The sequence below is a fragment of the Equus asinus genome, chromosome 10 (assembly GCF_041296235.1).
Source record: "Equus asinus isolate D_3611 breed Donkey chromosome 10, EquAss-T2T_v2, whole genome shotgun sequence".
NCBI classification, from domain to species: Eukaryota; Metazoa; Chordata; class Mammalia; order Perissodactyla; family Equidae; genus Equus; species Equus asinus.
This window is the reverse complement of record NC_091799.1, coordinates 102,457,593-102,480,840: the sequence shown is the minus strand read 5'-3', so window position 1 is coordinate 102,480,840 and position 23,248 is coordinate 102,457,593. Positions and strand designations below refer to the sequence as shown.

Below are 23,248 nucleotides of genomic sequence, written 5' to 3'. Positions count from 1 at the left end.
TGGAGATTATTCTTTCTCTTGATAACATCCTATAGACCTGTTTTTGTCTATATTGAGTTTTCTTTTGTTTTTTATTTTTTTTGGCCTGGAGTATTTTTCCTATCAATAAATAAATGACTTTAAAGTGGTCTGTAAATTTTTGAGCATCAGGTTGAATAATAACTAATTTCTTCCCATGACTGCCAGTATATGGTACCCTGAAATTTCTTCCTGCATCCTTAGAGTAAATTTCCAATGCAGCCAAGCCGTCTTTGTTTAGAGTGGCTGACTGGAGTTCCGCTTTCTTACATGAACCACACCCTCAATGCAGCAATCATGATTTCTCGTCTCTTGTTTTCTTATTTTTAATGAAGAAAGACTTAGACATTTGGGAAACAATTTAAGTACAGCTTTCTAGTATATTAGAACTGTTCACAAACACCTGATACAATAGCAGTTTTTTAGCACATTTTAATAGTATCTTTCTAAAGCGTTCAGGTAAACAGGTATGTTTTTATGTAAACAACTATGGGTTATTGTTTTTGTGGTTGTACTTCCTTATTTTGTGAGTTAAGTGATATAATTACGGTAAGTACATTTTAGTTGGCTTTGGGAACAGACACAGCAACTCTAGTAAACATGTGACCCAACTGGCGGGAGCAGACTACAGACATGGTAGAGCCCTTATCTGTGTGCCACAAGGATGGATACACATGGCAGAAGGCACAGCGAGCGCCGATTGCTCTGACAAGGTGCTTCAGTTAGGAGGAGGATCTGTAAGAGTTTCTTTCATAGTAGGTGTCATTAATAGACTTCAGTTGTTAATTGGTAATGTGGTTAAAAGATTTTTGAAATCTCACCCATTTAAGGGAAACTTGTATAAATCTGCTTAAAGGCTAAACTTAGAGGGCAAGGGATTGGAAAAGATTTTTTTTTAGGCATCCTCTTGGGATCATCACCTTGGGGAACTGGGGGTGTTGGTGGAACTAGATTTGGCAGAGTGGGCAGCTGAGCTTTAGTGCAGTCTCAACTAGGACCTTAGCCAGTCTCACTCCATACAGCATCTTTTCCCCATCACTGATATCTCCACTGCTGTGGGGTCTCTGGATTGTATGATCCAAGCAGCAGGGCCTCGTATCAGCTCTTGGAGCTGCTGCAAAGCCCTTTCTCTCCTGCTCTCGGCCCCACTCAGAGTTGGCTGCCTTTCGTGTCACCTGGTGTTTGGGTTAGAATAGTAATCCCACTTACGGATGTGCTGCCTCACATCCTAAAGAGGCCTACCAGGTGTTATGCTTCTCTCTAGGAGAAGTGAGGTACAAGATGCAGTAGTGTATTCTTACTGGGGAAAGGTGTCCTAACCTGCCCCAGACTGTTGGACTCCTGAAAATTATACTTACAGTTCGGGTCCTTCAGTCTGCATGGCGCATGAGGTCTTCCAAAGACTCTAACATACTGGCCACTTCTTGCTCATTCAGTCAGATTAGCATAATGTCATTGCTATAGTAGACTAGTGTGATGTTTTGCTGAATATCCAGATGGTCCACATTTTTTTAGACTGTCTTATAATAGTAGGCAGGAGCGGGGCCGGCTCTGTGGCCCAGTGGTTAAGTTCGCATGCTCCGCTTCGGCTGCCCAGGGTTTCGCTGGTTCGCATCCTGGGTGTGGACATGGCACCACTCATCAGGCCACGTTGAGGCAGTGTCCCACATGCCACAACTAGAAGGACCCACAACTAAAAGTATACAACTATCTACTGGGGGTATTTGGGGAGAAAAAGCAAAAAGCAAAAAAAAAAAAAAAAAAAATAGCGTTATCACAGCCTTGAGGCAAAATTGTAAATATCTACCATTGTCTGTTCCAAGTGAAAGTATCTGGTTCTCTTTAGGGATAGAGATGGAAAAGAGCACATTAGCTAAATCCTGCCCATATGCCACATGCCTGCGGCCCTGTAAATCTGCTCTATCAAACGAAACCATCCAGTATGGAGGCCACAGTTGGGGCTGCTGCTGGTTTACTGTTATCCCCCAGGATCTATCTGGTTTTTGCAGAGACCAGACTTGTGAGTTAGATGGAGATATGATAGAGAGCATCCTCATATCCCTTAGATTTTTAAGGATGGTATTGATACTTGTCATTCCTCCCAGGGTGCTATATCGTTTTTCATTTTCTATCTTGGTGAGGGGAGAGGACAGTGTCAAATTAAGAGGCTTCCTCTTGGCCTTCCTCACTGTGGTAGCTCTTACCCCACAGGTCAGCAATCTATTTTGCAGGTTGCGCCAACTACCAAGTGACCACAGGAGGATCCAGGACCCAGTGGACCCGTTAAGCCAGACTTGGACCAGGGCTCCATTTACTGCCTGGCCCCATAGGTCTCACTGTATACATGGACCTGATGACACTTTGGGTTCCTGAGTAACAGCATCAACTCCGTCCCTCTTCTAGAGGTCCCTGAAATATCTGGGCATTCCCCTTTGCCCACTGTACATTCATCCCTTGGGAGAAGGACAGTAGGAAGCATTGCTGAGTACAGTTTCTGTGCTGTTGCAGAGGCCCTCCTCCTGGGGGCCTACTCTCTCCCAAAATCAGTGGGCGTCTGGAAACGCTCAGGTCCAGAAACTGGGCAAGAGATCTTGAATTTTCACTGGGGCAGCTGTCTGCAGCTTCCTGCTCATGGCTTCCTGATTTCTTTTCACTGTGAGGATTGATCTGGTTCCCATGAGGCTGCCTGTTTATTTTGACCCTCAGGATGCCATGTTCTCACCCATCTCCACTAATTCTGAAAGTCAGGCCCCTGGCCACCCCACCCCTCCAGCCTTCCTACTCCTATGATGATTGTGACCTCTGGCTTTGCTGGCTCAGTGCTGCCACCTTCCTCTGTTCTTTGGGGGTCCATGCTTTCCTGTTGCTGTTAGCTCTGGCCAGCTGGGAGGCCAGTCACGAATTTCTCAGAGATGGTGGTGCCCCTCGCACCAGCACAGGCCTGTTGGCCTTGGCAGTGGTGTGTTCTCTGGGTCTCTAGGGAACATCGTCATCTGCTGGGTTTTGGCCCTACATAGTTTTATCCACTCTGCTAGACCCACTTCCTGGAGTCTGTTAATCCTGTCTTCCAATGCTGGCCATAGAAGTCTTGGCAATTCTGACTCACTTAGTGCAGGTTCTTGCTTCTTCCTTGTTCTCGTAGCTGTGCTGTCAACATATTCACATCATCTCGAGGGTTTCTTGCCAGGGTGTTAAAGCCTGTGTCCTAGGAGAGTGTCCCAATTAGGAACACTCCTCTGTGCAAATTTATGTTCTGCCCTCTTGGCCTGGGACCCCAGCATTCTGTCTTGTGCCTACTCTTCTGGCGCATATTGCTGTGTCCTGTACTTTCTCAGAGTGTAGTCCCTTGCCTGCCTTCGCTGACCCAGCACATCTGCCTCCTGGTGTATTGTGACTTCACCCTAGTTATTGACCCTGCAGCTGGGAGAGGAGATGGGGTGCAGGGGTGGCAGCATGGATATATCATGCAGGGCAGAGGTCCCTGTGTTGTCTTAGTGAAAGAAGGGAATTCTTGCTGTTAATAGGAAGGAGTGGCCACTCCTGCAGGCTCCAAGAGTTAAGGGAATCTAGGGATTCAAGATTTCTCAACCCACTTGTCCATCTCCCAGCCTTCAGGTTCAGGAGTCCATTCTTTGCCTATCAGAGTCGGTCTGTAGCTTTCTCTGCCCTCAAGCTGCAAGAGATGAGTGCTTCCTTGTACACTACTGAGGATGTCTTCTAGCTTTCACACTTACTTTTTAATTGTTGACTAATTTTTCTCAGGTTTTTACATTTTTTTCAGAAGTGTCCAGGAAGCTTAGAAGTATCCCCCCAGTTCCACAGGCCTTCTCAGTACCATTTCCTCGTAGTTCTCAAGCACCTGATTCAGCGCATCAGCTGCTGCGTTCCCTCTCACTGGTACACAATCCCGCTTAGTTGTCGCACTGTTGCCTCGTGCTGTCTGTCTGCACTGCCAGCCAGATATGGAACATTCCCATCAATGAGAAAGCTCTGTTGAACAGTGCTGCCCACCACTCTTGAGAGTTCTTGTGATCATCCACACAGACACCTGCCAGCCTTAAGCATCTGTCATTTCATTTAGAATCTCCTTCCTGAAATCTGCATGCATACTATTGCTTTTTGCATAGTTCATTAGGAAGACTGTTAGATCTTTATGTGAACACACTAATATTTGGTATTTTCAGTATGTATTTCAGAAATCCTAATGTCCAGTAGACAAGGAGTTTAAACTATGGATGAACTTCTTTTCTGCAAGATTGCGATGCATATGTCTGTAGCCATTTACCTTAGAAAAGAATGCTCAAATGGCCAGTAAGTTTCTTAAGATCCTACAGATCTCATGTAGTCACTAAGCGAGGCAGTGGTAAGTATAATTGAAGATTGTGTTTAGTAATATTTTGTCACATTTGTTTCTCAAGGAGGAAAGCCAGGTATCTGTGACTTCAGTGGATCCAATTTTTCAAGTTCCAATTTCAGAGGCAGTTCAACTGACTACAAATGATGCCATAAAAACCACTCTTCTGGTAGAATTGGACATTTCAGTAAGTTACAAGATTTATTTCTCGGCACAGTTATGTTGTCAAGAAGTGCAGAGACTTGTGTGGTGTTCTAGCCTGTATACTCAGGAAGAAAGAGTCTCTCAGAGGACAGCTGGGCCTCTCTTCTGGACCTATCATCTTTTCTCCCCACCTCACACCTGTTTTCTTTTCACTTCAGGGAGGGACTAAAATGAGGAGTGACTGGAGGTGATTCAGCTTGAGAGAATAGTGTTGCTGCCTTACTCATTAAGTCACCAAAGGATAATGGAATCAGAAAAGCATTTTCCATATAAGAAGAGTCCCAGGGAGGAAGCTGTTCACCTGAGGTCAGCCAGCTAGTTGGAGCTCAGACTAGAGTCACATAATGGTTCATTTCTCATTCCTTTGAGAATCTGGAAAAAGTCACAGACCCCTCCCCAGAGAAATGATTATATATAAACATTTTGCATACGGTGTCAGGGAGATATGTACTACATCTCTGAATTCCAACCATGAGCCCTTCTCCTACCCGCCATCGAAATCCATTGACCTCAGCTTAAGAAACTGATAATCCTGAAACTTTGGTGCTTGAGTACACCTTCAAAGTCGTGTAGCTTGCCTCTTTATTTTGAAGAAGGTCCTGAGAAGTGAAGTGGGTTATGCTTTCAGAAAAGAGCACATCAAGGTTGTATACGTAGATGTAATTAAACTTCTAATAGAAAAAAAGAAATATGACAGGTGTCAAAACTAGATGGTTTTGTTTACATTCTATGGAGTAGCTCTGTTACTTCTTTTGAACATTTTAATCCATATTGTTAAATATTCTCTGTACACCAAAGCATTTTACTTTTTATTCTGCTGTTGTACACTTTTGTCATGAAGAGGCAAGGGTGGGCTGATTAGTGGGTCCAGTCTGTCTCCCTCCCAGGCTAGGACTGCGAGCGGGTGTAGTCAGATGCCCCTTTCCGGAACCCTGGGCTGCGTTCTGCCTCCGTCTGTCCATAGACGTGCTGTGGGAAGTGGCTCTGCCTCCAGCCCGTGTCTGTTCACAAGCTAGATGGTAGAACGTTTTATGCTCATTAAGGGAAATACAAAGTGTCCTCTCTCACCCCTGTTCCTCTCCAAAGGAAAGAAGAAAGAAAATTGAAAACACTGCCAACAGCCTTAAGTAGTTTCTTTTGCTCATAATGTGTGTGTGCCTGTATGTATGTTTTCATAAGAGGGATGTTTACGTGGGTTATTAAAACACTACCTACTGAGGTCCCTGACTCTGTAGAAAAGAAGGGCTTAATTTCCATTCTACACATAGGCAGCAATGCAGGGCAGAACGCTGGATAACTACGTGATTTCTTTTTCACAGTACTCCTAATAAAAAGTATGTTCAGTTAGTTGGGCTTATTTGTTATTTTTTTACAACTAGCATTGTTTTGTTTCTAATTTGTATATTAAAATGGTCATATAATAAAAACTGTCTTTTTGTTACCCCACAACTAAAAGTCTAACCCATGCGATTTTTTTCTTTCATGTTGGTTCTTCTCTAGAAAACAGATTTTTCCTATCAGCCTGGAGATGCCTTCAACGTGATCTGTCCCAACAATGATTCTGAGGTACAGAACCTCCTACAAAGACTACAACTTGAAGACCGAAGAGAACACCGTGTCCTCTTGCAAATTAAGGCAGACACAAAGAAGAAAGGTACACCCTGAGCTCCTACTTCTTAGGGCATCCTTGGGCCAACAGATCAGAGGTGACAAGCACGAGTACCTCCCTCCCATCCAAGGCCCTGTGTGGTTGCATGGATGCCCCGAGAGTCGGCCATGTGTCAGTGAGCAGGACAGAGGTGCTCGCTGGTCTTGCTGGCTTCTTAACTTCCACATCAGTTGCACTGAATGGGATGATGAGGGATTCCATGCTTATTGGACACTTAGGGACATTAAAAGTGAATGTAACTGTAGTCTTGGAGAAGCGGATTGGTTAGTGGGCTGGTTTGATAGTTTGCTTTTTGCAGTTAGCATTATTTTGTTTCTAAGTTCCTATGTTAAAATCATGATGCAGTGAAAACTATTGTTATATGAACCTTTATAGAAAGTTGTTTTCTTGTTATGTTTATTTCTCATAGCATGTTTATTCTTATTATGTAAAAAATAATTGTTTTTTCCGTAATTAGAGGAAGTCTTCTTTATTTGCTTGAATTTTCAAGTGGAGTTCAGACAGTTCTAAAATTCTTTCTGAAATAATATGTAATTTTAGTGGACCACTGCCATCTTTTGGCTTTTTTGTTACTTGGTTTTGGGAACCAAGGAAAGGAAAGGATAATTTTCCTTTTCTTTGTTTGATGTGCCTAGATTTGATAGATACAGCTAATAGTATAATGCTTTTGAATTTGTAATTATTTTTTTGTAGGGTGGGTTCTGCTGCTGTATTCATTTTGGGGGATTTTTTTGACTGAGTAAACATCGCCACAAATCGTATTACACTTTGATAGCCCTGTAATGTACATTACTACAGTTAATTGTGCTTTCGTTTTCTTCTTCATCTCCTGTGTCATGAACTCCTCCCTGTACCTGCAAAGGCGCATCCTTGCCCCAACATGTACCTGAGGGATGTTCTCTCCAGTTCATTCTTACCTGGTGCCTTGAAATACGAGCAGTTCCTAAAAAGGTATTTTTCTTTCTTCCTTGAGTAAATATTTAAAAGTACAGTCAGCTCCGTGTAGGATTTATTAAGTTTGGTCTTTGACCTTTGCAGGCTTAGAAAATGTGATCTTCATAGCATGTTTTCAAAATCATTCCCAAGAGAGTGTGGTATCTTTATAGGTGTCATTGTCACAGACAAATATTTTTACTTTGTGCTTTTATTGAATTTTGGTTTCTACTGAAAAGAGATTTTTTAGAATAGGGCTTTTTCTTAGACTTCTATTAGACGTGAACTTGATGTAGTGCATTAATCGGTGATGAAAGTGACCTGGATGACCTTGTTTATCCAGCTGCACCTTGACACTCTCTCTAATTGACGACAGGAAGCTATGAAAGTGTGGGCTTTCCTCCCTCCTGCCTCCTCTTTACTGTTAAGATTCCTTTTGTCTAAACCTCTGTAATTATTTCTGGTTAAGTTAGAATTCTTAAAGAAAAACATAAGGGTTTTGGTGGGCATATTGCTATTTGGATGAGTTTGGAGATAGAACAATCCACTAGATGTCAGTATTAGGCCAGGAACTACTGATTCCTCTGTCTCTCCAGCGGCTGGTAATGGGTAAACTTTCCAGGCTGGGCTTTGCCAGACTCGTATCGCCAAAGGGCGGGAATCCTGCTGTTGTTGGGCCGCCCTCCCCGCAGTGCAGCTTTCATTAATGTGGTCCAGACCCACCAACCTGGCCCGCCAAAGTGGGGTGCACTGGACTTAACTACGCCGTGAGGCCGTCCCCTAGAGTTGCTATTTTAAAAATATTTATAATTTAAAGTTTAGTAGTGTTTGTCAGGTTCTCTACAAACAGTGCAATATTTTCTACTTTAGTACTGTAAATTTTCTATAATTAGAAAGTGAAAAATATTTTAAAGGATTTATAATTGCCACTATTTTAGCCTGTAAGTTAGGAAATTTTGTTGGCTTTGAGAATTTGTGATGGAAAGTGTTCTTATAAACTGTTATCTGACCAGAGATCCAGACAGAGACGCAGGTGCCATTCATTCCAGAGTTTGCCGAGTGCCCGTGCTGTTCGGCTCTGTATCGAGCACTTTAGCTTGTTAGTCTCTGGGTCGTTTAGGCAGGAATTCTTAGCTAAACCCGGGGACACCTGTGACCCCCATGAAAACGGCTGTGTCGTCCATCCGTGACGTGATGGTGCTTGAGCCGTGGAATAGAAAGTAGCAGTCCCCGTGAGCACCTCAGATAGCATTTGACACAAATTACTTGCGGAGGTACTTTGTTCCTAAAGAACCCTCGAGTAATAACAGCTGTATAGGTCGTGTAATGGATAAGCTTAGAAGTGCATTGAAACCAAAAATTGTCATTAGCAAGTTTGATCTTTTGTCCAAGAGTTTGGGCTTGGTTTAGTCTTTGAGACTTGGGATTTGCGACTTTGTTTTGCTTTTATTTCTCAAAGAGGCTGCCTGTACATCAGTGCCCTTGGAGCTCAGGTGATGTTCATATTCTCTTTCCACAATGAATCTGAGGTGACTAAGAGTCCACGTATGGTTCTTGCTGTTCTGGCCCATGCCGTCTCTTCAGCCGTTTGTCCCACGTCCATGCTGAACTGCACGTGGTCCCCAGGAGCGCTGTGCCTTTGCCTGCCTCCTGTGCCTTCCCGTAGCCGTGCCATCTGTTTAGCCGCTCTTCGCTTCCCTTCTTTCACGTGGCCAGCCTTCACCTCCGTGTGTGTCCTGGGAAGCCCTGACATCCTGCGTGTGCCCCTGATGGGGCGGTTAGCCTATTGCACACTGATTACTCCTTGACTTCTGTTGCTCTCAGCACTTACGGGCAGGCGAGGTGTCATGTTGTCCCCAGTGCCTCACCACCCATTGTCTGTCACATAAAGAGCACTTAATGGTTGTCAGGTGTCAAAGTCTAGGTTGTCATCATCAGCTAAGACAAGAACAAGTATTGTGTCCAGAGATGAAATATTGAGTTATGAGACTTGCTGATTATTCTCACTCAGATGACCTGACATGTCGTTTGAGATCATACTTGAGACTGATTAGGTCAGTTCGGGATGTAGGGAAAGTGACCAAAAATAGAATGTAAAAGTGGGTTTTCCTAACAGACTGACATTAAAGCAAGTAGCAAATTAAATTCTTTTTTCCTGGCCTAGTGGCTCTCTCACTTTTTCTTGAATAATTGGGCATATCCCCAGGTAGATAATAACCAAATATTCTAACAGCCGTAACCACAGAGCACTTGGTAGTTTGTCTGCTTCCTTTGCTTTGGCCACAGGCATTTTTGCGAGCCCTGGTGGACTACACCAGCAATGGTGCAGAAAAGCGAAGGCTACAAGAGTTGTGCAGTCGACAAGGAGCGGCCGACTATAACCGTTTCGTAAGAGATGCCTGTGCCAGCTTGTTAGACCTCCTCCTCGCTTTCCCGTCCTGCCAGCCACCCCTCAGTCTCCTGCTCGGTGAGTAGGCTCACAGTCACCTCAGTGCCGATGGCGCTGATGTGTGGGCAGCCTCTTGGAGAAAGAACAACGGCTGCTCACGCACCACAGTTTGGATTCTGTGCTGGCATGTGGGAACATGTCTGAGTGAACTGTGGTCAATAAGTAAACATCCTACAGTTGTCTTCAGGGTGCCTTGACTTCTGAACTGCCTTCCAGAAGTTACAAAGGATCCCTCTTCCAAGGTTCTTTTATTTCCTTATTTTTAGTTCTACCGTTGTCACTATCATTTTCTTTCTTAATATTAGCCAGTCTTAATTCTCTTGTTTTGCTCAGCATTCAGCATCTTTTCTATTAATTTTGCTATTTTTGAAAAAAGCCAAATTTTATATAAAAACAAGCTTTCCAAGGGGGAAAAACCCTATCTTTTTTGAAGATGATGAACATCCATTTTAATTGATGGAGGTTGATAAAGCGCACGCTCTGTGCAGGGTACAGAAATGCCCCCATATGGGCAGGTCCATGTTTAGGAATCTTCAGGAGCAAAAGGGGTGTCCTCCTGTTGTCCCAGTGCAAACCTCAGGGTGCCTCCGCGCGTTCAGCTTGGGGAGACCTCCCACAAAACACTCAAATGTAAGTTCGTCATGTTTGTTGTCCCCATTGTCTCTTGGGTCCCCATCCCCCCAACAGAAGAGACTTCGGGTCCTCTCTGAGGACCGGCGTCGAGGGAGGGCTTTCAGGGGCAGTCCCAGTAAGGGGTGGAGACCTTTACGAGGCACGAAGACTGTAGGCATTTTATAGGATTTTTAAACCTTTATTTCTTTCCTATGCTTGTAGTTTTGTCATTTCCTCTCTGTGTTCCTGTACTGATACGTAGTAAAGTCCTGAAAGTTTGCCCTTGTCCTCGGTGACTGGAGAACGCATGTGGACTTGTACTGTTAGGCCCCCAAGGCCCCTTTTGCTGCCCGTACAGTTCAGGGCCCTCTCCTTTACAGGTCACTGCTGGCTTTCTTTCCCTCTTTATTGTTTGGTGTCCTGTTATCTTCCCTTTTTCTCAAAAGGGTAAAAAAGTGTTACTAAGTGTTCTTCCTGCCTTGCTGTGTTCACACGGACGCTCCTGCCCTTTTCAGTGGAGTCTTTCAGCGCTAACAGAGGGCGTGGGGTCGAGATCAAGCTCATGCAGGGAAGTGCTAAGAAGGCTTGTGACGCTCACATCCCAGAAGATCAGATGTCCGTTCTTTTCATGGCATTTCTGTTACCTTTTTTTAACTTTTATTTATCATGTATTACATAGTTATGTAAAAAAATAAAGGCATTATGACTTATAAAAATTTAAATTATTTTCTGATTGCTTTAAAAAAACAACATTTATCTAAAGCTTAGTATTACGTTCAACCCTCTATTAAATCTTATTCTGTTATTCATTATGACTCAAAGCCATTTTAGAAATGTCTTCCCAAGTTTTTGCTAGATAACTATTAAAAATATAACATTGAACACAGAAAAATTCAAAGTTTTTAGTGGACAATTAGGTTTTCAAATAGTGGTTCCTTGACTTGCTTTTAGAAGAGCACCTACGTGTGTCGAAACCATTGGTTTTCTGGATAATTTGATATCAAAAATGTTCACTACTATACTCCCTTTTTTTTTAATTATTGTGTAAATATAAGAAGGGAAAATATTTCAAGCCTGAGTGTTTCCCGTAAGCCTTAAAATAGTGGCTCTTAATCTTTTGGGAGTTATCGTCTTATTTAGGATATGAAAACTTTAGATACTTCTCCCCAGAAAGCTACACACGCACGTGACTGAAGCCCCTTCACGGACCTGTTCTTATTATCCTTCGGTTTAAAAAACTAGCCTGAGGTAGAAATACTGATTTCAGATTAGGGAAACACAGTATGTCTCGTCTCTAATGTTAGGAATTGGAAAAAAGTATTTAGTGATATTTTACTTAGACATGGTGAATTTATGTATGCTCTAAAATGTGATTTTCTTTTTTTTCAGATTTTATTTTTCCTTTTTCTCTCCAAAGCCCCCTGGTACACAGCTGTATATTTTTAGTTCTGGGTCCCTCTAGTTGTGGCATGTGGGATACCACCTCAGTATGGCTTGATGAGCGGTGTCATGTCTGCACCTGGGATCTGAACCGGCGAAACCCTGGGCCGCTGAAGCAGAGTGCAGGAACTTAACCACTCGGCCAGGGGCCGGCCCCTAAAACATAATTTAAAACTAAACATGTTATTTTGAATATTGAAATAAAACAGGATTCAAATTCAGACCTTGAATTTTTTACCCTTTACATATAACATTGTCAGTAGAAGTGAATTAATAATTGCTTATTTTTTTTCCTAGAACATGTTCCTAAGCTCCAACCCAGACCATATTCATGTGCAAGGTACTGATACTTATTAACGTAACATATAGCATTTTTCTCCTAAAATAATATAAAACTCCAACTTCCAAATCCTTAGTAGCTACAGATTCATTCACTGAAAACTTACCCAATTTATGGAACACAGTAGTGGGCATGGTAAGAAATAAAGAAGACCAATCTTAGAGCTCTTGTCCTCCAGGAATTTCATGGAGCATAGAATCATCAGTGGCTCCCCTGGTCCAGAGCCTTGTTCCCACTTAGGGCAGCACGTGTCCTTTTGGTGTGCCCAGCTGCTTTTCTGGGTGGTGGAGAAGGGTGGGAAGGAGGAGGAAAGTTTGTAGAGCTCTTACCTACTTTTGCAGGCGAACAGGTCATTGGAAACTTCCCAGGGTTCTATCACAAAAGGAGGGAGGGGAGCTTTTAAGTAAGTCAGAGAGCTCTTCTGAGGAGTTAGAAAGCAGATTAGAGCCCATGAGGAAGTATTTTCTCACTGTAATAATAGAGACTTATATTGGCCAGAGTGTATTAGTCCTAATACAGAATTTAAAAGCACATTTCTGTCTTTGCAGCTCCAGTCTGTTTCACCCAGGGAAGCTTCGTTTCATTTTTAACGTTGTGGAGTTTTTGTCTAACACTGCGACGGTGGTTCTGCGGAAGGGCGTGTGCACGGGCTGGCTGGCCACGCTGGTGGAATCACTTCTTCAGCCACACACGTGTGCGTCCCATGCAAATGGCGGGAGAGCCCTGGCTCCTGAGGTACTGGAGTGTTAGTTTTGGCGTCATCAGAATGGTGCTCTTTGCCTGGATAGAAAAAACAATGTGGTCTCCCCTGCATTCTCCATTTCCGTCAAATTACTCAAAGGAAAATTTATGCCATACTTGAATTTTAAAATCTCTGTTGGAAAGTCAGGAGAACCTTATACTCACTATGAAATAGTCCATGTAATTCCTAAATGTGTAAAGCATGCCTTTTATATAATGCAGTCTTTTTCTCCTCACTTGTCACATTCGTAGAAGACCTTTTCTGTTAATATTCTTGGTAGATTGGCACTGGGCCGGGTGGAAGGAGTCAAGTAAATATTGAAGGCTGGTGTTGAGGGACAGCCACATGCTGTGTTTAGTCTGTATCTTGTGTCCCAAATAAGTGGTTTTAAATTAGCAATCAGTACAACCGAAGATTAATGTTGTGTCCTTTGAGTTTGGGTAGTGGGATTTCCCCCTTTTCCCCTGCTCCTGTTTCTCCCCTGTATGTCATAGCCATCGTGTGTAGAATCCGAATTAGAGCCCTTAGCGAGAAAAGATTACGAGGAGGAATCTCTTTTAAAACACGTAGGAGAAGAGTGTTATTTGATTTTCTGAATACACTGTAGACACATTCACATCTGGACTTAGTGCCATCGATTGTATTTTGATACAGCGCTCAACAGAATGTCATTCAAGGCCGCGTGCATAGGGAACAATTTAAGATTGTCCCTCTTCACCCAGAAGGATGGTTGAATTTAAAAAAAAAAAAAGAACTCAGGCTTTATCATGGTGCCAGTACCATGGTATTGAAGAAATGAGCATGTCACGTGTGGCGTTTTCTCATGACCAGTTTGGTTGCTGTAAGTTCCTGGAGCTGAAAAGTGCGTGGACCTGAGGGGGAGTTAAGATTTCTGATATACACTTGAGGGCGCTTAAGGGAAGACTGCTGCTGAAATTGTGCTTTAACTTGATATTTTCCCAGTCTGCTGCCTGGAACAGACGTGCTTTACAGCGTGTGTCCATCCTCTCCACACTCCAAACTCCTAGATTCATTATACATCAAAAAAATACTGAGAAGCTGAGAAACTATTCCTTTTTTGAAAGAAATATTATAGTACTGACATACACGTATTATGTCATTTCAAGATTGTATAAAAATGGCAGATGATCTCCAGAAAGTTAAAAAAAATACGTCCAGGGGCTGGCCCAGTGGCTAGTGGTTAAGTTTGCATGCTCCGCTTTGGTGGCCCAGAGTTCATAGGTTCAGATCCTGGGTGTGGACCTAGCACCGCTCATCAAGCCATGCTGAGGTGACCTCCCACATAGAAAACTAGAAGGACCTATAACTAGGATATACAGCTATGTACTGGGGCTTTGGGAAGGAAAAGAAAAAAAAAAAGTAAGCTTGGCAACAGATGTTAGCTCAGGGCCAATCTTCCTCACCAAAAAAAAAAAAAAAAAAAAATCCATAATATATCACAAACAGTGTAGGTACCTGTCACATATTCTTTCTTTCCTCCCTCCCACTCTTTTTTCTCTCTTTCCTTCCCTATTGTAACAGATTTTTATTTACTACTCGATATTCAGGCACTTGAGGTACAGATATAAAGGATACAATTTTTAAAACTATGTAAATTTCCTGGTACTTAGTAGTACCATAATTTATTAGGAAGTATGGAGAATGTTGTTGTTGACTTGATCCACCACACACCCTCCCCCAGCTGGTAGATACTGTTTCAGAGACCCACTTCAACAGGAGGAGTAGACTTCTCCATTGATGTTTAGCTTGGCCATGTGACCACCTTTGGCCAGTGAAGCATGAGCAGACAGGGTGCAGGCCATGTCTGAGCAGGAGCGCCGAACCTGGTGGGGCTGTGCGGCTTGTCTGGCTCTTTCCCTCTGACGTAAGCACAGGATGATCCAGGTCGGGGATGCTCCTTGGGCCTGGACCCAAGTGAAGGAGATCCCTCGAGCAGAGCTCCAGCCTACCTGGCAGGCTTTAAGGCGAGCCAGAGTAAGTGTTTGGGTTGTTAGACATTTGAGATTTCCTGCAGCAAGAGGTGACGAACGTTCTCGTCTCCTTGCTATCCCCTGAGCACAGGAAGTGTGCTCTCGTCTCAGGTCTCTACACTGCTCCTCTCTGCCAGGTACACTCTCCCGCACGGCTGCTGGTTTTCTTCAGCTCTCCGTCGTAGCTCTCCTCACAGAGGCCTTCTCCACATTGAGTCTAAATCAGCAGTTTCCTGATCCTGCTTTACCTGGCCTCATGGCGCTTATCGTTACCCATCATTCCACATTTATTGTCCTTTCCTCCACTAGAATGTAAGTCCTGTGAAGACAGGGATTGGCTTTTGTTCATTTCTCTAGCCCTGGTCTTTGTCGTAGTGAGTGCCTCCAATAAAATTGTTAAATGAATGAACTGAGTGACTAAGGCCAATGTAATACCTTGATTCCGCAAGGAGAGCAGTCATTTGACACGGCTCTGCCAATTCTTCATTTAGAAGCGTGGTGTTCATCTTGTCGGGGAACTTCATACGATTCCCCTTGAAGTAAGGTTAAATGTACACAAGTATGCCAGCGTGGGTATACAACAGAGTCCTGTCGTGCTTAACGCTCAGTATCCCTCAGTATAACTCACGCATAGGACAAAATGAAACTTGGAGTGAAATGGATTTTCAAATTGATTCCTTGTAAGTACCCTGACACTTGATTTAGAAGAAAAATATGCAATTTTAGCAAAAAAGATTTTGTTTACCTGTTGGTATCACTTATTCTCCTAGTTTTGCACAAACACAGATAACACTGGACCCACAATAACAAATACAGCACAATTCCATAGCATCTTTGGAGCCTAATTTTCTTTTAGTCACCTGATTTTCTCTTAAAACTTTTCACCCCATCTTATTGTTAATCATCCTTTCTCCTTTATGTGAGACATGAAGAATCATGTCTTCATTTTTTTGTGCGTTTCTCCATAATCTGTATAATGAGTCGCCTACTAGGAAGCAGATCTTACTCGTGGGCCTAAAAAAATAACTTGGTTTTATTAATGTTCTGCCTCAGAAATATCATGCTTGTCATTTTTAAAACACCTTTGATTTGGATGGAAGAGAAAAATTTGCAAGACAGACTTGTTTATTTCTCTGTAGTGACAAATGTATTCATGGTTTTAATAAAATTTAATGCTGCTATTTAATTTCATGATGCTTCTTTGGGAGGAATTTGCACCTGCTGATTGCTTTAGCAAAGATCATCTTGGTTATATGCTTTTGTCTAGGTTTTCTTTAGGACTTATGACCGTTGGTTTTATATTCCAGATATCCATCTCTCCTCGAACAACAAATTGTTTCCACTTACCAAATGACCCGTCAGTCCCCATCGTAATGGTGGGTCCTGGGACCGGCATAGCGCCCTTCATTGGTTTCCTCCAGCACAGGTGTGTGCTTCTTTGGCTGGTGAGAAAATGTATCTCTTGTCATCTTGGGTGGAAATATAATAGCTTTTTTGTTTCTTCTATGGTTTTTAGGATATTGGACTTTGGTTGTAAAATTTTATTTAAAAAATTGATTATCAAATGTGTGACAGCGTAACATAATTTGTCACCATGGGAAAAGTAAATACGCCATCTTCTAGAGATTTTGCTTTGTCCTGGAACTTCCCTTTGTACCGCAGCACTTTCTTCCTTTATTCCCCCAGGTGTGCTATAGTTTGTAGCATGTGTGGTTCAGGCTCACCTGTGTCCTGTGATGATATGCAGGCTGTGGCATCTGTTCCTTAGCTGGATAAACTCAGGAGTAACGGAGATCTAATGTACCAACAGTTTCTCAGTTAAACCCCAAACATCAGTAATTTTCAACAGAATGATTAACAGTGTAACTTTGTATCAGAATAGAACTATTTGATATGAAATAAAGAAAATTGCGCCTTTCTCCCTGTTTGTGAAGTAATAAACAATTCTTGTGTACTGTTGCCCAGATAACGGAATAATATCCTTTGGACAATGTCTTTTTGTTGTCTTAGTGTCAGTTTTTTTCCTTAAGAAAGCAAAAGGTAATGGCAGACATTACCCATTGATGTATCCATCATGCAGAAACACTGCATTGCGGCAGGTCTTTCTACCTTCTAAAGCCCTCTGCCACTTTTTCTTATATTAATTGAGCGTTAATCTTCCTCATATTTAATGTAGAAATTAGTCTAGGTCTGACAATGTGATGTTTTGAGTGGTCCTCGTAGAGATGTCATGTGGAGCTCATGGCTGTCTGCAGCCCGTAGCTGTGCTTCCTCATTGTAGTGTCTGCTGGAGTGCACACGGCGCCCTGTGGAGAGTAAAATGTTAATTCAGTGAGTGAACTTTCAAGGACTGCGAAGATGGATTTTACAGATGTGTCTGCGTTTGTTGGTGGTATTTCCTGACCAAAGAGAGAGAATGGTTTTACGTATTTTTGCTATCTAGCTTCTCAACTTTCTTTTTCACTTAGGGAGAAACTCCAAGAACAGCACCCAGATGGACACTTCGGAGCGATGTGGTTGTTTTTTGGCTGCAGATATAAGGATCGGGATTATTTGTTCAGGTACTATACACTTCTAGTATTCTAAGACCCAACCATGGATATACAATTCTAATTTCAGACTTTTTCACCTTTAAATTACAAACCTGGCAGTGACCTATTGTATATTGTATTTCAGAGAAGAGCTCAGACGTTTCCATAAGCTTGGAATCCTAACTCACCTGAAGGTTTCCTTCTCAAGAGATGCTTCTGCTGGGGAGGAGGAAGCCCCAGCAAAGTATGTGCAGGACAACATCCGGCTTCACAGCAAGCAAGTGGCAAGAGTGCTTCTTCAGGAGAACGGATGCATTTATGTGTGTGGGTAAGTGGCCGTCGCACTCACGTGCTGGGTAGTGGAGTGCAGTCGATGATGTTAAAGAAACAAGGGACTGGTCGCTTTCCAAACTAGGCATACAGGGATCAGAGGCTTGATTCTTAAGTATAGGAATAGACATGCACATTCTAAAATGATTTTGTAACATATGTTTAACAGCCCAGAAGTTGTCATTATCAGGGAGCCAGCCATGAAAACTAGTTCTTGCATTGGGGAGTGCTCTGCCGCATGGTAAATACATGTTTCTCGCTTCTAAACATTGCATTCTGTAAGAAGCTACTCATTTAACTTGAAATCTCAGGATTGATTTTGTTGTATCCAAGAATATGTGATTTGTGCAGTTAAAGTGGCTAAGGAAAAGCACTCTGGTTTTGACTCTGAGAATGTGGATGCTAGGTTCCTTTTTCTTCAAGGTGTAATTTGTAATGTCAAAGTTGACATAAGGCAGGAGTCATTCCTATGTTATCTTCTTTCTGAGGCAACATCTGTTATAGAAACACAGAATTGCCATAGAAAATAAAAATTTTAAAACTTGCCTACTGGTTTTAATGAAATGCCAAAAAAAATTTGCTAAAATAAAAGGGAATTTTGAAGTAATAAATTGCTCTTTTTTATCCTAACACGTTCCTAACATTGACATTTGACACCTTCTCTAAGTCACATAGTCAGGTTCTTTTTTTCTTTTTTGAGGAAGATTAGCCCTGAGCTAACATCTGCTGCCAATCCTCCTGTTTTTTGCTGAGGAAGACTGGCCCTGAGCTGAGGTCCATGCCCATCTTCCTCTACTTTGTATGTGGGACACCAGCCACAGCATGGCTTGACAAGAGGTGCGTAGGTCTGCACCCAGGGTCTGAACGGGTGAACCCTGGGCCGCTTAAGTGGAACGTGTGAACTTAACTGCTGCACCACTGGGCAGGCCCCCCCCCTTTTTTTTTTAAACTGTGATAGGAAGAAATACTGGCATAGTGACTTAGAGTACATACAAGTATAATTAAAACAAGTTTCATAAAACAAAACTTAGCTTTCCTATTTTTATGACACATTCTGATAATTTCTATTTTGTCTCATTGTTTAAAAAAAAAACCTAGCTGTGGCTACTAAGTTGATTTCATGACCTGTTAATGGATTTTGACTCTCACTTGAAAAACACTTATTTCAGTTGATAAAGGGCAGAGATTCCAGACGTGTGTTGGCTTACATTTTCGTTTAGCTTTTAATGCAGCATTTGCCCTTCATTCAGTTTGTGGAGGGCAGTGCTGTCGATGGTCACATGCAGGCTCAAGTTGTAGATCCCCTCTAAATCACAGAGGCATGTCAGCTGTACAATCTGAATAAGCAGTCGTTGAGAACTTGGAGGATACCCCAGACGCCCACACTGGGCAAACCTTACCCCAGACTGAGCTGTTCACAGGCCCTGCCGCTTTACTTTCACGTCGGTGTAGTGGTGTTTGATAGCATTTGCAACGGTGGTCGGAGGTGAGGGCTCCGAATGAAACCCCGTGGCCCCTAACATGGACCCGCCCCTCAGGGAGGCAGGATCAGACAAAGGAGACTGAGAAGGAACAGCCAGTGAAGAAGGAGGAAACTTGTCCCTAAGGCCAGGGACACTGTCCCAGCACGGGGGCTTGTGCTGCTGATAGTTAAGGAGACTGGCAACCACTGTGACGTGGGAGGGACTGTGGGTGGAAGCTCCATGGGAGTGGTTGAGGGGAGAGCATGTTGAGAAAGTTAAGATGGTCACTATAGACAACTTTTTCAAGAAATTTTACTGTACGGGGTCAGGACGATTCAGTTGCTGACATATTCGAGTCCTGTTTGATACTTTTAGTCATTCAACAAACATTTGAGTGGCTACTGAGTGCTTTGGCACTGTTCAGATGTTGAGAGCTAGGAGGAAAGATGAGATACACTCCCTAGCCCCAAACAGCTTACTGCCTGGTGGGATAGCCACCTCAGCAGATGCTGACAATATAGCAGGTGCTGACAGGGGCCTGTGGGAGCACACAGGCGGGCACCTCACCCTGACCTGGAAGTGGAAAGGGTGAAGACAAGGCAAAGGGCCACGCACACAATAAGTTCTCAGTGTGTCTGTTAATAGTTGTGCATATATGCGTTGTGTGTGTATGGAGGCTTACAAGTGTAAGAGAGCTTGTTGCTTTCAGGAATGAAGTCCTACTCTGTGTCTTGAGAAAGAAGGAAAGGAATGAGAGAGATGAGCAGGAGCCAGATTATGAGGTCCTTAGACACTTACTGAAGATTTAGGCTGCTCCCGGAAACGGACGCCCTTGAAGGATGTTAAGCTGTGAACGATGTGGGCAGCTTTGTGTGTTAGGATGGACGCTGGGTGAAGGTCTGGGCCTCAGGAGGGGTGCTGGGTGACTGAGGCTCGGGCGCCTGTTGGGACTCTTTCTGGAGGAATGGAGGGGGATTAAGGTGTAGTGATACTGGAGTCAACGGTAGTTAGCTGGGTGAACTAAGGAGGATTTGGTAAAATTCCTGTTTCTTAAACACTGATGCTATTCTTTTTTCTAGAGATGCTAAGAATATGGCCAAGGATGTAAATGATACCCTCGTGGAAATCATAAGCAAAGAGGCTGGAGTTGAAAAACTAGAAGCAATGAAAACATTGGCTACTTTAAAAGAAGAAAAGCGGTATCTTCAGGATATTTGGTCATAAAATGAGAAAAATAAAGGAAGAGAATTAAGCTTTTTTGGCCAAAAGTACCCAAAGACAATTTTACCGAAGCTGAGGCTTCAATTTTTAAAATTAAAATGTTTTGTAGCATTTCTTGGAGGAGGAAGGGTGGGGAGTGGGTCACTTAACAGTGTCGCAAACTTCCGGTGCGGCTTTCCACATCTGCCCGTCCGCAGACCGCCCTGTCGCTCGGGGCCCTGAGCTGAGAGGCAGCCCTCACGCCTCCACCAGCACCTGCTGGGGCCCCTTTCCACCCTGGAGAGCCCCGAGCAGTCCACAGGGATCTGTATCTGTATCTGTGCGTGCGAGCGCCTCCCAGTCCGGGATGCGGGCACTAGAATGGACTGGGTAGAGAGTTCAAACTTGGGAACTTAGCTTGCCAATTCTTTTTAATAATGTAAAAACAGTTTTCTATATGAAATATGCCATAAAGAATATTCATATTAATGTATTTAAATGACACATGTACAGCATATCTGATGATATGTTTATATAACTTTATCAAATGGTTATTTATTACCAAACTATATTTCTGATAAAATATTTTAAGGTAATACTTTCAGGGATTTCTTTTTATGATGCTAGAAATGTGAAATATATTTTGAAATTCTTCTCTGACATATGATTTATTTATCACAATTACTTTTTAATAGCACAATTCCAGAATTTAGGGAAATTTGCATTCGGTTTACAGTTGCGAGCAAGTGTATATTTTAGTAAAGCTACAGCCTTTCTCTACCTCCCCCCTCCCCTACGAGTCCTTTCATTTCTGCTCCTTTTGGCATACTTTTAAGTTTTTCCACATAATTTATCTTACCTCCGTGATATCACTCAAGCTGTATCCTAGACTTAAAATACCTACTTAAATTAACATCCTTGCAGTTTTTAGATTCCTACTATGGTCTGAATTTTTATGTCCCCAAATTCCTATGTTCAGATTCTAACCTCCAGTATGTTGGTGTTAGGAGGTGGGGCTTTGGGAGGTGACTGGGTCATGAGGGTGGGGCCCTCGGGGAATAGGGTGGGGCCCCTGTAAGAGAGACTGCACACAGTTCTCCAGCCCCTTTCACAGTGAGAGGTCAGCCGTCTGTAGCCCAGAAGAGGCCTTCGCCAGAACCCAGCCACGCTGCCATGCTGGTCTTGGACTTGGAGCTTCCAGAACTGGGAGAAAGAAATTTCTCTTGTTTATAAGCCACTCAGTGTCTGGTATTTTGTTACAGCAGCCTGAACAGACTAAGGCAATTCCCAGTGACAAATTCTCTCTTAAAACTTGTCAAAACGGAAAACAAAATGTAAAGGGGTGTGATTTTTCTCCTAGGCTCTGTAATATATAGGTCTTTTATTAAAGAGATTGGTATTTTAAATACCAATCTCTTTGTGGCCATTTTGAAAAATAAAGATCTGAAGGAAATATAATCTTAAGATTTGGTAAGGCTTTATGGCTGTTTATTATATTATTCTTTGATCTCATATTTCATATATTTTATAATAGGAACAAATCTAGAAAAAGGAAAGGCATTATAAAACATATCAAGCAAACACTATGTTACATACAAGATTTTATGCATGTGTTGTATGTATCAGCCAAAGTAGACTTGAGGTGAGAAGAACAATACTCCTCACTGATAACTATAAAAAGATAGGACAGTCAAGAACTTGTGCCCACCCACCAATATTGTCTGTAAATCCGTGACCCCAGAGCTGATAGATCCATAAAAAGAAGCTCACAAAGAATCCTAGTGGGCACTGACCTAAAGCAGCTTGTTTACGTACAACATGCAGGGTATTTCTGTTAGGTTTTCTTAGATACCAACTCAGTATTGGGTGAGTAGTGATCAGCTGCCCCCTCACTGCCTTGCCAGCAAATGACAGTGAAAATAGATCTCAGTCCAGATTCTGCAACTCAGATATTTATTAAACAAAAATTTATTAGCAATCAGGCACAAAACAGTTCTTACAACATATTTTGTAAGCTTAAAAAGTTCAGCTCTCTGTAGGTGGCCCAGCCACATCTTGCATAAAAAGTTTCATATCTTGTGTGAAAAGTTTGTTCAGGGTGGTTGTGAGTGTTCCAGGGGCAAGATTTTGTTCCCCTTATCGCCGTGAGCTGTTCTCCCACCCAATGGCTGGACGCAGTGCTATTTCAGGGTTAAGCTCAACCACCACCCCGAGGGCTTTGCCGGGTCAAGTCTTTGACCTTGTTCAGATACAGATGGGGAATCCCTCTGAATTATTCTATCCAAACGCCATCATATCTTGAACAACACTAATTTTATCGGTAAGAGACCATTTTCTAACCTTTGTTACTCTAATAAGTTCTTTACTCTGCAGCACGCCTATGTATCTGTGCTGAAGTACTCTAGAATCTGAACTACACCATAATACTGGGGCACTGATCCTTAGTCATAAACTATCAGGTAAAAAGATACAAGAACTGGAACTTGACAGTTAGCAAACTAGGTGATGAATATGCTGCCTCCAACAAACTGGGCACCCACATTGGTTTCAAATACACTTGAAACGGTTTTTAGAATTGACCATGAGCTACACCATAAGTGAAAACTCAACAGATTGCAGGAAATAAGCCATCATTCTTTGACCCTAACAGAGAGCAACTCACAGAGGCCACCATGAAGAGTTTTAAACACATGCAAATGATTCATAGCATAAGGAGGAAATAAGTACGGATTATAGAATATTTAGGACTGATTTAAAGTACTAAATGTACACATGGGGTTCAGCCAAAAAAGTACCCAGAAAGAAATTTCATTCACCCATCTCACAGATCTTTGGGTACCTACTTTGCTCAAAGTTCTGTGGATCCAGCAGTGAATAAAATAAATACACCTCTGATAAATATCAATTATATTGTGTCTGAGAAGGTGATAAAGGCTATGGAGAAAGACAAATCAGGCTAAAGGAGATTTGCT

At 42.6% G+C, this 23,248-nt stretch overlaps 1 protein-coding gene across 3 annotated transcripts in view; it reads left to right on the top strand.

The window, feature by feature from the left end:
• Nucleotides 1-20,930, top strand: part of MTRR (5-methyltetrahydrofolate-homocysteine methyltransferase reductase) — a 29,493-nt gene extending 8,563 nt beyond the window's left edge. For 2 of the 3 annotated variants that reach the window (XM_070519880.1, XM_070519881.1), the window contains exons 6-15: nt 4,437-4,559; nt 6,077-6,230; nt 7,108-7,196; nt 9,465-9,645; nt 11,977-12,019; nt 12,568-12,754; nt 16,060-16,178; nt 17,221-17,313; nt 17,429-17,611; nt 20,156-20,930. In XM_070519880.1, coding sequence (XP_070375981.1) covers nt 4,437-4,559; nt 6,077-6,230; nt 7,108-7,196; nt 9,465-9,645; nt 11,977-12,019; nt 12,568-12,754; nt 16,060-16,178; nt 17,221-17,313; nt 17,429-17,611; nt 20,156-20,300 — 1,317 coding nt within the window. In that variant the 3' untranslated portion in view covers nt 20,301-20,930. Of the gene's footprint in view, nt 1-4,436; nt 4,560-6,076; nt 6,231-7,107; nt 7,197-9,464; nt 9,646-11,976; nt 12,020-12,567; nt 12,755-16,059; nt 16,179-17,220; nt 17,314-17,428; nt 17,612-18,317; nt 18,451-20,155 lie in introns of all 3 variants that reach the window. The other variant, XR_011506540.1, reaches the window with a different exon arrangement.
• Nucleotides 20,931-23,248: the final 2,318 nt, after the last annotated feature.